This window comes from Struthio camelus, chromosome 3, assembly GCF_040807025.1.
Source record: "Struthio camelus isolate bStrCam1 chromosome 3, bStrCam1.hap1, whole genome shotgun sequence".
Taxonomy (NCBI): Eukaryota; Metazoa; Chordata; class Aves; order Struthioniformes; family Struthionidae; genus Struthio; species Struthio camelus.
This window is the reverse complement of record NC_090944.1, coordinates 40,910,132-40,924,611: the sequence shown is the minus strand read 5'-3', so window position 1 is coordinate 40,924,611 and position 14,480 is coordinate 40,910,132. Positions and strand designations below refer to the sequence as shown.

The 14,480-nt window shown below is 41.2% G+C and overlaps 1 protein-coding gene across 1 annotated transcript in view; it reads left to right on the top strand.

The window, feature by feature from the left end:
* The window catches only part of COL9A1 (collagen type IX alpha 1 chain), a 71,226-nt gene that overhangs the window by 17,216 nt on the left and 39,530 nt on the right, over positions 1–14,480 (top strand). Inside the window, exons 6-13 of the mRNA XM_009689149.2 lie at positions 1,993–2,070; positions 2,769–2,789; positions 3,900–3,974; positions 4,514–4,549; positions 4,678–4,740; positions 8,943–8,996; positions 9,586–9,621; positions 14,225–14,248. Of these exons, the coding sequence (XP_009687444.1) occupies positions 1,993–2,070; positions 2,769–2,789; positions 3,900–3,974; positions 4,514–4,549; positions 4,678–4,740; positions 8,943–8,996; positions 9,586–9,621; positions 14,225–14,248 (387 nt within the window). The remainder of the gene's footprint in view (positions 1–1,992; positions 2,071–2,768; positions 2,790–3,899; positions 3,975–4,513; positions 4,550–4,677; positions 4,741–8,942; positions 8,997–9,585; positions 9,622–14,224; positions 14,249–14,480) is intronic.

The window sequence follows — 14,480 nt, the reverse complement described above, 5'->3', positions numbered from 1 at the left end:
ACTACTCAACGGATGACTTTTCAATTTCAATATGATTTAATATAATTTTCATGTAATATTTTTCTAGTAACAGAAAAAGTGGAGATTCTGTCACTTAGAACCATGTCAACCCCAATTTAAATCAGAAATAGATTATCAACACTGCCTTAAAGCCAATAATGGATCTCTTTCCCTCTGCAAGTGAGCTTCAGAGATGAGTAATGATTCCTGACTCTGGAATCAAAATCTAGTTGTATGGTCTGAAAAAAGTTATCATCTAGGAATCATTCAGTCCCCTGTTTGCACCTTCTTATGAATCTTCAGCTTCAGATTCTACACCCCTTCTTGACTTTATTACTCAGTGGCATCGTGATCATTATTAAAATATAATACACATTCAATTCTTTCATATGTATATTAAGATATTCAGCTGCCTATTATTAAGGAATGGGACGGTGTTAAAATATGCATTGGATACAAGAGGTAAAGAATTGACTCTGACATAGTGGTGTCAGGTAACAGACTGGTACTACCTCTTTTGTGCTCTATTCCCAGTACTCTGGAAACTGAGATGAGTGCAAAGTAAATAGAACAGTAAAGATGTGATAGATAGATTTCAAAAGTGGCAGCACCGAATGGGGAAGGTGAGAGCAAAAAGAACTTGAGAGTGTTTGGCAGAGATCTTGAAGGTCTTCAGACTCAAAGCATTTAGTAGCCATAGCAGCCAATATGCAACTAACTCAATGGAAGGAAGCTGACAGAGAGGAAAGCCTGTCAGAAGGACAGCCTGCTTTCTGCATTAGCGTTTTAGGTTGAGATTGAAGATAGCAGCGAGATATCCTAGAAGGAGGAGAGAAGGTAGCCAGGAAGCCCTGAGACATTACGCTATGGAAAGGATGGTGGGAGGTTACTTTAGCTCGATAGAGTAAGAAACAAGATTCAGAGAAGCAATGAAATAGTAAGGGAAAGCCCCTGGACTACACACTTCTGTTTTCAGCTTCTCAGAAAAATGAATTACAAACTTTTCCATACCAGGACTCCAGGTTGCAACACAAAAAAAGCCTCCTTTGCACCCCACTCCTCAGCCATGTACAGGGAAGAGAGGAGTAGATGCTGCTGAATTTTATCGTGAAGTTGACAAGTCACTGGATAAGCCACTCAGCAGGGGATCATGGGCCAAACTGACACTGTGTGATGGGAGGGAAAAACAATCCAAGACTTTAAAACTTAAATACAATAAATATGCACAATATAATATGCTTCTGGTACTTAAAATACCACATGATGCATTATATGTCAAAGAATATGCATGTGAAGCTGTGTATTTGAGCTATTCAATAACCTTCAGTAGAGGCTATGTAATTTTTTATCTGTACAGCACATCAAGAGAAACCTGGTTGCCTTTTCTGGGAAGAGGTTGTCTTAATTCTGTGTCACTTTCCAGTACTGAATGACCATATCTGTAGATATGAAATCTCACAGGTGTATGTTGTTCAATTGCAGACTGCTGTTAGTGTACATATGATCCAGCTTTCTGAACCCCTCTTACTTAGACTATCTCTTTCTGACCTCAGATCTACCATTCTTCACGTACATAACCATCCAATTGGACAAAATCTTTCTGTGAATGTGTGTCCTTTAATAACACCACCGCTACACTATAACATGAAAAAAAATCTATGCTTATAAACAACATCTGTAAAGAATGCTTGTGAAAACTTTTCTCCTTAAATCCTACAAGAGGTTTGTGCCCCCTCCTTAAAATGCCTACAGACTTTGGGAAGGAGGAGTGAAGGCAGTGGACCACTCTGGCGCGAGCCCCAGTGGCGGACGCAGATCAGTCTCACATTTAATGCCAAGCGTAGCGTCTTGGCAGCCACAGAGCCGAATCTGTTATTTTAAAATAACCACCTTTTAAAAGATATCGTTAGTTGATCAGTGTTCCTCCTATTAAAACCTTGCAAAATCTGAACATTTACACTGAATTAATGTGAGCTTTCTCTCCTTTGGCAGTTTGAAATCCAGTGGATGGTGATTCACTGCGACCCCCTGCGACCCCAGAGAGAAGGCTGCGGTGAGCTTCCAGCCAGGGTGAGCGGCGTTTTCATCCTTGTGCTCCAGACAAGCGGGCTGCCGTGAAGTCTGTATCCCCTGTGGGGGCACGAGCAGCCAACAGTAGTCTCATTTTCTTCCTTATGGCCAGCAATGTCTATTTTTAACATACCTGTCTGGAATTTGGTGTGTTTAGAAATCCAGCCCCCCTCAGCGGCAGCCTCATTTTAACTCTTCCATGACTTTCTTACTTTTTCTTCCTACTAACTATTTGGGTCAGAGACTTATAAAAGGTGTGCCTTGCAGAGAGGAGAGATTTTTGCAGACATCTCGTTGCATCTGCCTCTGTTACCTGCTCCCAGGGAGCTGCGGGGAGGGAAGCCCGTGGCAGGAGGCGAAGGACGTGCCCAGTGCAACAGCAGCAGGGCAAAGGGTTAAAGGAGCTGCTGTCATTCAATACTCTCCTTCCCAGCCTTCAGCTTTCCTCCAATCCCCACTACCCTTTGCAAGGCCATTAATAAAGGGACCTGAGGGGTGCCTGAAGCAGGGCTCACCTCTCAGCTGCTGGGCACACTTGGGGGTTTCAGTGTCAGGAGGCACCTAAACAGCTTCTAGACCATGGCGAGGGATGTCCAAGGGCTGGGCCCCCTGCCTCTGGGGCTTTTTCTACAAATTATTTGCTTTTGCCTGGCTCAAGTAAGTTTATTCTGACTTTAGCTCTGTTTTCTCCTTTGCAGATAAGCCAGACGGAAATTGAGGTGAGTTTGGGGGAAGGGACAGTGCTCTGTGCTCAGGGAAAGGCTCTGGGTGAAGTATCCTCAGGCAACTGAAGGCAGCTTCCTGTCATGCCCTGGCACCAGCACAGGGAAGGGTTTTCAGTCATCTTCTCCTCTGTGGTAGCTACGTTTTGGACTCTGACACAGCATTGACCCTTTCATAAGGGAAAGGCAAGTTGAGCCGAGGGAGGTGGGTGCCTTGTGTGAGCGCTCCTATACAGGGCTGCCCTTGGGGGGCACCACGCCAACGTCCAGGAGGATGGCAGGGCTTTAGCTCTGTCTAAAAATATCGCTGGCTGAACTATGACTTAGAAAGACTGGTCTGGGGCTGGGACAGTGCTGGAGCACTCACAGAGCCCCATTGAGAGGGCCGCGCCGGGTGGCCAGGGCATCGCGAGGGGAACAGAGACCCCCATTATGGGACGGGAGTCCTGCAAAGCCGCTGGTGGAGAAAGCGTGTCTCTCGGCTTTTGCAAGCAGGCGGTGCCTCCTCATATGTCTCCCTCAGGAGATGAGTACTAATACGTCTGTAGACATTAATGTAATCCTGAGGTAAAAGGGAAAGTGCTGTACTGGTGAACGCAGTGCAGCAGGGAAAAAGATGTTTTAAGGAAAACTGTCTCCTTTATTTTGTCTGGATGAGTAATTAGAATAGCTTAGCGAATTTCAGTGCTTGCTTCGCAAAGCTCTTGCTTTTATTTTTGCCACACTGTCATTATCGCGTGGCTTTCAGGTCCTGGGTGAGGGGAGCCTGAGCCGCCTTCCTCACTGCCGTGGCCCTGCCATACGGGTGCTCCTCTGGCCCCCCGCCTCCGGCCAGCACTGCGGGGCTCAGGCATGCAGCTGAGGGGTTCAACACCTTACCCCTATTCAGCCAGCGAGGTCATCGCTGTCGCCAGCTGCTAAAGCTAAGATGGGATAGGGCCAGTGTGTCCTGACACAGCTGGTGTAAGGACACGGATCCTCATCAGCCGTTGACCCCCCGACTAACCCAAAGGAGCCCTCTTTCATGGTGCTTGGTCCCCCAGACTCGCTTTTGCGTTGCTGCAGCTCTGCCGAGATCTAATTGCTCTTTGTTTTACTCCTTGTCAGCGAGGCCCCCCTGGTCCACCGGGCCCCCCAGGCCCCCCAGGGCCACCAGGAGTTCCCGGTATTGATGGCATTGATGTAAGTGTTTCCCATGCCCTGCCTAGGAAATGCCTCCTGCTATGCCTGTGTTGTCCTTGCGGTCAGCGTTTGACCCTGAGGAGCCTTGAATTAGATTGTCTCAGGTGCTGGGGGATGGAGGTGGGGTGAAGGAAAAAGGCATTTCAGATCATCTGCCACATGGAAAATATAGGATTATTTATTACATGTAATCATGGTCATGTGCTATGATTATTTGACTTAATGGGGTGTAGGGGTTTTATATTTCTAATCTCAAAAGCAATTATGTAGTATCACCCCCATTAAAGCATGATAAGCATTTGGGGGATTATTCCTGATAGTTGCTGCTTTTTAGTTTCCCCCAATTCCAGTCAGAACTGTTTGAGATTATTCATTCCTATTAGTCTATAATAGAGATTATGTGGGTTTTTTTCTTCATTTCCTACAATAAGAATCAGTTTGGGATTATTCCTGATAATCTGTAAATAAGTGTTTTTCATGAGGGACCGTGAAAGGCCCTTGCTGCTCTGACTGACACCTTCCCTTCCGCTTCTTGTTAGGGGGAGAGAGGTCCTAATGGCCCCCCAGGTCCACCGGTAAGTGATTTTGGCTACTCTGCCTTACCTCGTGCAAGAGCAGAGGTACAAAGTCATGTTTATTCTTCATCTTGCTGTCTCTGCTTCCCCCTCTGAAACACACTTAACTGTCCATTTAAATCCTGCAGGGGCCAGATGGGGACGCAGGCAAAGCAGGATCCCCTGGCCTGCCCGGAGAGCCAGGAGCTGATGTGAGTACACTTGACTTTTTCTGGATTTTTTTTTTTTTTTAGGAAAAACGCTTGGTTTTAGTCTATTTCTGTAGCAGCATGTCCTCCTTTTGAGGTTTCTGGCTCCCCCACAACTTCCAGCGAGGGCCAGCAGCGCGCGTGGGGGAAGAGGCGCTTTCTTCAGGTTGAAAGGTGCTCTCTCATGGGGAGGGAGCCCGGGCTGAGGGCTGGGCGGTCAGGCAGCCGAGGCACCCGGGCTCCACAGCCTCTGTGCGAGAGGCAGAGGCGGCCGAGGAGCAACACAGCCTGGGCTGTTGGGCGCTGCCGCAGCGGTGCCAGAGGAGCCCACGAAGGGCGGCACATGCTGACCCCTGGGGCGGCCATGCTGCTGGCCACAGGCTTGCGTGAGGTGCTACGTGCACAGCACCCTCCGTCCCCAGCAAGCCCTTTTTTAAGCGAGCGAGGGCACTTGGTGGTAAGTGAAGGACAAGTAAGAAAAGGGAAAACTCCGTTAACAGCACCCCTCTCCCAGGCTGCAGCTTGCTCCCACCTGCCAGGGTTGGGGCAGCCTCCAGGCCCCTGGAAGCAGCCTCAGCTCGCCCCCCCGCTCCCTGGGGGGAGAGGGGCAGGGGGGCGAGGGCAGACCCGAGCAAGGGGCCAGGCGGCAGCACCCGCCGAGGCCGAGGGCGCCGCTGATGCTCAAAAGGGGGCGCCGCGGGCGGGGCAGCCACAAAGGGCGGGAGAGACCGGGGAGGGCGGGGCTGCAGGCGGCGCGCGCCCGGGCCGTAACGGTCACCGCCGTAACGGTCACCGCCGGGGGAGGGGAGGGGAGGGCCGGGGCAGGGCAAGGTGCTGTTTAACGGGCGAAAGGGAGGTTGTTTTTTAATTATTTCAGGTCTCATTAGTCTGTTGCTCAGAAAAAGGGAAGAAATGGGAAGATCCAGCGTGGAGGTAGCATACCACAGTCGTGATGAGTTCAGTCAGGATACTCGTAAATCTGTAACCGTGCCAAGTGAGCTGGAAGAAGTAGCTATGTTGCTTCTAAATATTTCAGTTATGACATGTTTACAGCAGCTGGTCAAGCTGTAATAGAATCATAATGGAAATGGTACATTATAACCTCCGATCATGAGAGTCCGTCTCCCAAGGACTGCAGTTTGCTTACACCAGTAACCACATACATCAACTTCACAGTACCTTAAAATAAAATTCTGGTGACATACATGTAGTATGCAGGCCTGTGTGTTTGCTGTACTGTATAACTGAGGAACTTTGGAGGTTATAATTGCAGAAAACCGTTTAGGTCTGCTCCTGTTATTAAAATGGATGGATATGTTTTTACTCAATTGAAGCTTAAGAATGATTTTTAACTGTGTTTCTGAGAGAAACTATGATTTCAGTATGTATTATTCTGAAAAAAAAAAGAAAAACAAAAACACCAAAAAACCCACTCCAGCCATTGCAGAGCTTGTATCTGCTAGCGTATCTTTCTTTCTCTGTGGAAAATAATACAGCCAGCTGAAGAATAAAGCTGCAAGACCATCTACTGTTGATAGAATGTTAGATTATATCTCTTGAATAAATTAGTGGCAACAAAAACACCTCCATACATTTTGGGAAACTTTCCATATTTCTTTTGAGACCAGTGTTTAAAAGCATATCTTGCTGTGAAGTCAATTGTTGCATTAGTACTTAGATATTAGGCCAGGATGTAGGCAAACTGATGTTTAGTTTGCATAAGTAAAAAAAGTAGAATACTTCTATAATTTAAAATGTAAAAATCACAGATGATACATGGCAAATTAATAGCATAGAGAATTTTACAAATGACATAAATTAACAGGCCTAACATTTATTGAAGATTACAATAGTATTAAAGTTAATTTTTATTCCATTTTTGAAAAGATATTTAGTAGAGAAGGAGCTAAAACTGTCTTTAGTTAGACTGTTGAAATTCTAAATTTCTAAGAGGAAATGGACTTGCCAGATACTGATTTCATACTAACTTCTATTTTTTCCTGAGAGCAGTGCAGGCCACAACCCATTCCTACCTGTCAAAAAACCATGAGTAGACCATATCTTTAAAAATCATTGTCTCCTATAATTTTCACTTAAGGCATGGTTTTGTTCTCCTTACCAGAATTCATAACAGCACAATCCTGTGAAACAAAGCTTTTAAAACTCGCCTTTTAAACTCAGCTTTTAATATTTGTTTGCACTTGCATGTCCCCTGGTATTAGTGGATGAGTGAAACAATAACACTAAAATACTGTATTCTGAAAGGGTAAACCTTTTTTTTTTCAGTTGCAGACAAAACATAGGACCTAATTGTACTCCCACTGTGCATTCCACTTTTAACAAGGTCTTAGATTTATAATACCTTCTCTTATTTTTTAATTGGTGAAGCAGTTCTGGCTTTTTAAATCTTGCTTTTCTTTCAAAAACTATTTCAGTGCTGAGTTTAATAGACTGAGTAAAAATCCTGCACAGTTATTGCCCATAATGATCGTATAAGCTTTAGAAAGCAAATTAGCAGAGAAAAAAACCCTTTGGGTCAACACTGAACCGCAAGAAGTGCACCAGAAAAGGAAAGTATTGGACAAACATAAAAGCAAGGCTTTTCTTTCGGCTCTCCAGAAAGTTCTAAGCCATATAAGCTCATTAAAATGTCGAAAACGAAATGAACCAAATGAACTCTGAATGAATTCTCAGTTAGAATATCATGATTGCTTTTTGATTTTAGCCGGGTTGACAAGTATGGTCCGAAGAGTAACCTCAAGCCTAGCCTGGCAGCCTTGTTGATTTTTCATTCAGAGGATATGGCCAATATGGAACGTCCTAGTTTATATAAGCTGAGGCAGCCCCTGTAGCGGCTTCTTCCCCAAGAGATGTGCATTTGTTAGTTATTTCTAATTGCCCTGTGTGGCCATCAGAAAGTTGAGGAGTGTCATTTCCTTCAGGACTGAATGACAGCGTACAGTAGCTAGTGATGTGGACTACTGTGGCCTTTAGACTGAGGTCATGGCAGGCATTGCTTTGGTAAAGCCACTAGCCTGAGGGAAAAGGGATCGAAATATGGATTTCTGTCCTTTAATAATGGCTGAGGAGAAGGAAGGGGAAAAACTTCATGGCTTCCAATGCTATTGCTGAACTGCTGCCTATGTTTTCTTCCTCAATAATTAGTATTTCAGCATTTTAGTGATAAAAAAGAAGGAAAGATATACAGAAGACTTTATGGGGTTCCGGAAACTAGTTTGCATCATTTTATGACTCTCGAAGAGTGAGTTTATATCCATTCTCAGGATACAACTGTTTGCAGTAAACCGTAAAACTGTTTGCCTAGTCGGCCAAGGTTCCAGCTGGTCCATGTAGCTGTGACTCGTAAGTCTGAGTGCTGAGTGCTGAGTGCTAAGTGCTAAGCCCTGGCTTCAAGTGATTACAACTCCCTATTTTAAAAATAGGACACAGAATTTAAAACCGTGAGCGATATTTTATTTGAGGCTAGTTAAGGTTAGTTGACATTAAGTTCTTGTCTCCTGAGAATACTCTAAACCTAAATATGGCCTGATGTGTGGTGAAGGTACACAGAATCCCCAAATCTGTGTCTGTACAAAGTGATTTTAATAATACATAATTTTTATGGACAGTCTGAAAATTCACTTTTTAAAATCCCATTGAAATGCATATGGGGAGAAAGGGAGTGAGAAGGCTTCTATGAAAGGCCACCAGTCTTCCTTGAGTGATTTTGGATGCTCAGTTGTCCTTTTGAGAGTCTTGACACTTCTTCCAGTTGTTAAATATGGGAAATTTATTAGAAAGGGAAAACACTGACATTTGTCACTTTTTACCTGAGCCATGAACTACGTTCATCAGTCTCGCATTGCAGTAATTTTCTCTGATTTGGAGAAAGTAAGATAATTTTAGATCACATTTGGTTTAACTGCAGTTTAGCTGAATAATTGTTGAAGGACACATGTCACCAAAACTGATGCCAGTCACCAGATGCTAGTACTTTGAACCGGGGCAGTGTTTGAATGTAAATTACAGTCGTATCTCAGCTCCTTCTGTATATGTAAATAGACTTATGAGTTATAAGTCTTCTGCAGTTACTTATTTATCTCATGTAATAGGTTAATTTTTCTATGTTTTAGAATGTTTTCTGTTGGGATTAAAAAACCATTTAAGTAACCTTTGCATTAACTTTTTGTACCTTACTTCCACAGGGACTCACAGGCCCTGATGGATCACGTGGAGCAACAGGACCAAAAGGACAGAAGGTAAAAGCAAAATTATATGTTAAATTATGGACTGGGTTTCTTTTAGCAGTATTTTTTTTGAATGCAACTAATGGGAAGCTGCAGTCTTTCTTAGTATATTAAAACACATGTAGAATACAGATGTTGATCCTGTTGGGGCCTTCTCACATGGTACCCTCAGCCAGCAATAAGGGAGGCTGACATTACATTTATTGGCATTAAGCTTCGCCATCTTCAGTGACAGTAAAACTCTTTCCATCACGTTGTGCTGTAATAATGTCATAGTGGGAACCTGAACACTGAAACTTGAGTTCATCAGCAGTCAGACAAACAAAATGTAGAAATACACATCAGAAGTCAGAGTAACCAATCCCTTTGAATTATTTTGGGAGAAGAAAGGCCTGAGACTGTCTTTTTCGTACTGAATATTTAAGTCTTTCCTTTGTATCAAGTCTCACTGTAACTAGTATAGCGTCCATCAAAGTGAATAATGTTTGCAGAATATGTCCACGAAATGATACCCGCCAAAAGACAAGAGCATCTTCCTGTATGTTGTGTAGAAAACTATGTGCTAATGCCTTTTGAAAAACTACATTTTTATCTTTTGTAGGGTGAGCCAGGACTGCCAGGTGCTCGTGGATTTCCAGTAAGTAATAGATTTCCTATATGAAGAGGCTTTTTAGACCTTAACTACCAATATAAAGTATTCCTATTGTTAAATATAGTGAAGAAAAGTGAGAAAATATTTCTGAGGTTTCAAAGAATGCATAAATTTATAAAGTAGCACATAAAGGAGCCTTCTTTTCTTTAAAGTGTGTGAATTTCATTACTGAGGAGGGCATATTCAGTTTGCATGCTGTGAAAAAGAGAGGAATATCTGTGATGTGGCTGCATATTTTGGAAGCATAGTTACTGCTGCTTTCCATCTCTTTGTGCAAATGCTGTGGAGACAGGAGAGTCCGTGTTTTACATGGGTGAATTAATCTAGTCTTTCCAGTTTCAGCTTCTCACCATGTGTTTAAATGTTGGAAAGACCAAAGTATAAGTGCACTATAGGAATTTCTACGCTGTTCTATGTGAAAATAAGATAAAATATGAGAAAGGATATTTGAAGAGTACTGTTCAGATTGACATGCGGATAGATTTAACATCCATCTTTGGGGGCTGAAAAAAACTGTGAATTTCAGGAATTTACAGGGTTAGAGAAGTGAATGATGGTTGGCATGCAGAAACCCAGATTATTTAGGAAACTAGGAAAACATCAAATGAAATGTGAACTGGAACAACATGACTGGTCTAAAATTATAATAGGACTGCACAGAATGCAGTGATTTAAATAAGTATTGTATTGCTTTTGGAGAAATAGTTTGGATTAAATAGGAAGTGCATTGTATTCCAAGACAGCATTCCTTTTCATGAAATTCTGTAGCTTTGACTATCTCTTTTTAGTTTTGATGCTGTACCACTAACTTTCATTACATTTTTATTATAGAATCATTTTGATACTCAGCCGTAGAGGAAATTATATTGTTTTTCTTGAGGAGGTTACGTGAAAGACTTATTCAGGCTTAAGATGAATTGTTCTGTGTGGACATTTATATTTAATTTTCATAGATGCCTGTTTCTTACCTGGAAATCTGGAGCCTAGGATAAATAGGTTATACTTTATAACAACTGGTCAGTCTATAGACTCAATATATAAGCTAAATTTAGTTAGAGAAAATCACAAAACTGAAGGAACTTCTGGGTAGACTGAAAGGCCTGATTTTGACTGTTTTTTGTTTTATTTATTATTATTTTTTCTTCTGCCACGTAGTTAGGGAAATAATTTCTAGGTTGTTTGAAATAGGTCTTAAAATGTGCAGATGGAATGAAAAGACAGGTTAACTTTACCAAGTTCATTATTCAGATGATATGGAAAAATTGTTTATAAAAGTAAGTACTGTATGAGAGGAAAAACAGGAAATTAAAAACAGAGTTACTGAAATATTAGAGGTTGAAAAACCATTGGAAAAACTGTTCAACTCAAACAGGAGCTGAGAGGTGGGGAAAGTATACATTATTTTATGTCGTCGTGGACAGACTAGTGTGAGACAGACTAGTGTAAGAGCCTTCAGGAAAAGTGGGTATATAAAACATATGAAAGAAGGTTAATCTCAACGTAGACATGGAGATGTTACTATGGAAAAGCAGCAAACTGGACCAACTTGTCCAGGTTACTGCCGATTCCATTCAGAGTAGCATTTGTCTGAGTCAGGTCTTTTTTTGTGATCAAAAGGCTGTAAAAGCAATAAACCTTCTGAGAATTTGTACTATGGTTGAGAGTTTAGTGATCTTTATTTGACCTGAAACTTCATCTCTTCTGGTGATACACTTCAGTGAACCTCGGTAGGGATTGCCTTTAGAACTGTTCTGCCTCCGATTCATAAAAAGCTGGACCTTCTATTTAAAGGTGTCTGCAGGAATATGTATAACCATGAGATGAGACCTGTTAGCTATTTAAGAGTAAAAGAAAAGGTGGATTTACTGGAGCCACCTCATGATGGTATTGGAATCTATCATTTCACTGCTAATGATTAAGGTCAGATACATCCTATTTCTGTTAAGGTAGGTACTTATACCTCATCTTTTAGAAAGGAGCCCAATATTTGATTTTCTGGCTCTATGGTTATCAACCTGTGTATTCTGAAACCTTATGGAAAGATTAATGCTTAAAATAAATCTCTTAGGGAAATTACATATGTACAGGTTTTCTTTTTGATGAATGGCTTTAGATAGCTGAAGAAATAAAACAGTTAGGGAAATTTTCCCAAAATGGCTAATACAAGCCATCTTGACTTCAATGAGATTAAACTTATTTTTCGCTTGAGTAATGCAACTAATCTAAAAACTGAAGGGTAGGAGCAGTAGTGATGGAGTGTGATAGTTCTAATTCTCAGTTTCAGAGGCTTTTTGAGAAGCTTTTACTAGAACTGAGAAGTAATGGGGCTGTTTAACCTTCCCAAGTCTTTGGCTTAATCTGTGAGACCTCATTTATTAGAAGCATAGTGAGCACCCTTATGATTATGCATACTAGTTACATGATTAATTGAGTGTTTGGGTATAATTAGCTTTCTACGCTGCTTTGAATTCAGGCAGTGACCTTTTGCAAGTAGAGTAGTCTCTCTGGATGGCTATCTAAAGACTTCATTTCTCACAGAAATAAACTACTCACATAGTTAAAATGCTATGTGCAAACAGAAAGTCAGAAGCCTTGGCTACAACCTTCATTAAGTATAAATTATTATCGCTGTTTTTCAAGCTCATCCAGTGGGTTTTTTTTTCCAAGTTAGGACTTCAGGGTAACTGAAAAAGCAATGTTGAGTATCTGAAGTTTTATATACACTGCTTTTCTGGTTCTGTCACATAGTCTTCCCAGAACATATCCTGGCTATCTTCAGTTTCTTCTTTCCTCTCCCTTTCATTCTTTTTTTCTTGCTTCATTGTTTACTTTCATTTTACTCTCTTTGTTTCTTCTGTTTTGCTGATAGTGTCTCAAATGACAGAATTACAGAATTAGTAGAATACTTCAGATAAATTCATGTGAGTCTATGATTCTATGATTTAATTGACTACCAAACATGCTGATGTCTCTGATCTGGCCCAGGTAAAGGGAACTGGGGCTGCTACATTCAGTGCATATATTATACCTTTCAGTTCATTTTATCTCTGTTAAGATCCCTTTAACTTTTCTATTAGTTGATGCTTTGCTAATGTTTTGCAGATGTGGCGTATAGGTAGCACTATGAGTATTTAATGATGCAGTAATTGAAAATATTTGAAGGTCTATTAAAGCACAGATTCGTGCACTGGGGTACGCATACAAATAGTGACAAGTGACTTCTCATGCAGGATGGCACAGCTTCCCACTAACAGTGTGGAAGTACTTCCCTCATATGCAGAGTGTGTGCCTGTGAACAGGTGCTTTCAGACTGTAGGTAACCGACTGTGCAAACCTGTGCTCCGTGGGGCAGATAAGCACCTCTGAAACAGACATCAGGCATCCAGGGTCCTAAGGCCACAGTCTCAAGCTGTGTGGAGAGGCTTCTCCTTTAGGGCACATGTAGGGCCTGCACAGGGGCAGCTGCTAGGGATCATTAACTGCTGCGTGAAGGGTACTCAAATGGGAACCTGCAAGTAGACAGTTTCCTTATTTTGGGGACAGGTGATGTTGTAATAATATATTCTTATTGCAGGTAAGTCCTATCAGCAAAGATTTGATTTGTGTGGTGAAATATAAGCATTTATAATATAATACGTTGCAGCAATTTACTGTTAAGTAGTTGCAAAGGAGTTACATGGGTTAGGTAAGAAGTAGTTTACTTTCTGCTGTAATTAAGTGGATACAATGCAGTTACTCTCTTAAATGTTTGAAATTTTACTAAGTTCTCTAAAGATATCCTTGAAGATACAACTCTGTACAATATTTTGTGGCTTGTATACTCCACTCAACCCAGATGGTTTATTACATCAAATCTCCTGAACATTTAAACATGTTCATGACTTTTTGAGCCAACTGTTCCATATACGCTGTTGCAACTGTTCTTCTCAAAATTATCCATTACAGTAATGTAAGACTAGGGGCTCTATTTTCCTAAGGAGAATCTATTGTCCAAATAGGCAGAAGAGCATTGATGTCTCGGACACTTCTCATTAAAATGGTTCAGAGCAATATTGATGGAAAATGTATTTGCATTTTGGAGCAATTTTGGAGCAGAAACAGTTTGGTGCTCTTTCTGATACCAAAAGTACTAGTTTAATGGATTTAGACCGTGGGGAAGTACTACCAAAAAATCAATGTTTTTTCCTCTTTTATTATCAATTTAAGTGCACTGTTAGGAATAAGGAAATTATTATATCATTGATGTGTTTATCCTGGTGCCTGATAATTAGTTAAATCTAAAAGCTTTAATCTCTTCATTCCTTTGTGGAAGTATACATGTTTGTAAATATGTGCAAATAAATATTACTGCAAGGCAACTTAATCAATAATTTAATTTACTTCTGATATGATTACCTAATAATAAACTTATTGATGTTTAACATTAGTTGAAATTTTCAAAAATATTTTCCGGAATCAAACATCAATGTTTGGTACTTTTTTTTTTTACCCTAAATATTCTGTTCTTGGCAAATATTGGATTAGGTGTAGAAACCGTCCCCCCTCCAATAAAAAAAAAACATTTCTGACCTTTTTTTGTATTTCACAGGGCAAGGGGCTTCTTGGACCACCTGTAAGTGTCATTTTCTACAATTCATAAATACACCGTTCAATAAATCAAAGTGATTCAGTGAAAAAAGAGACTACTGTTTTAATGCTGATGCTCTATTTCTATTATGCATGTTTTCTCTTCTAATACTGAGGTTATTTATGTCTGTGGTGTATTGGGCAAGAACATTGGTGTCTAACTGAGAGGGTTATTTGTTCTCTTTCCTTGTTCCTTGTTATACAGGAATTATATGATA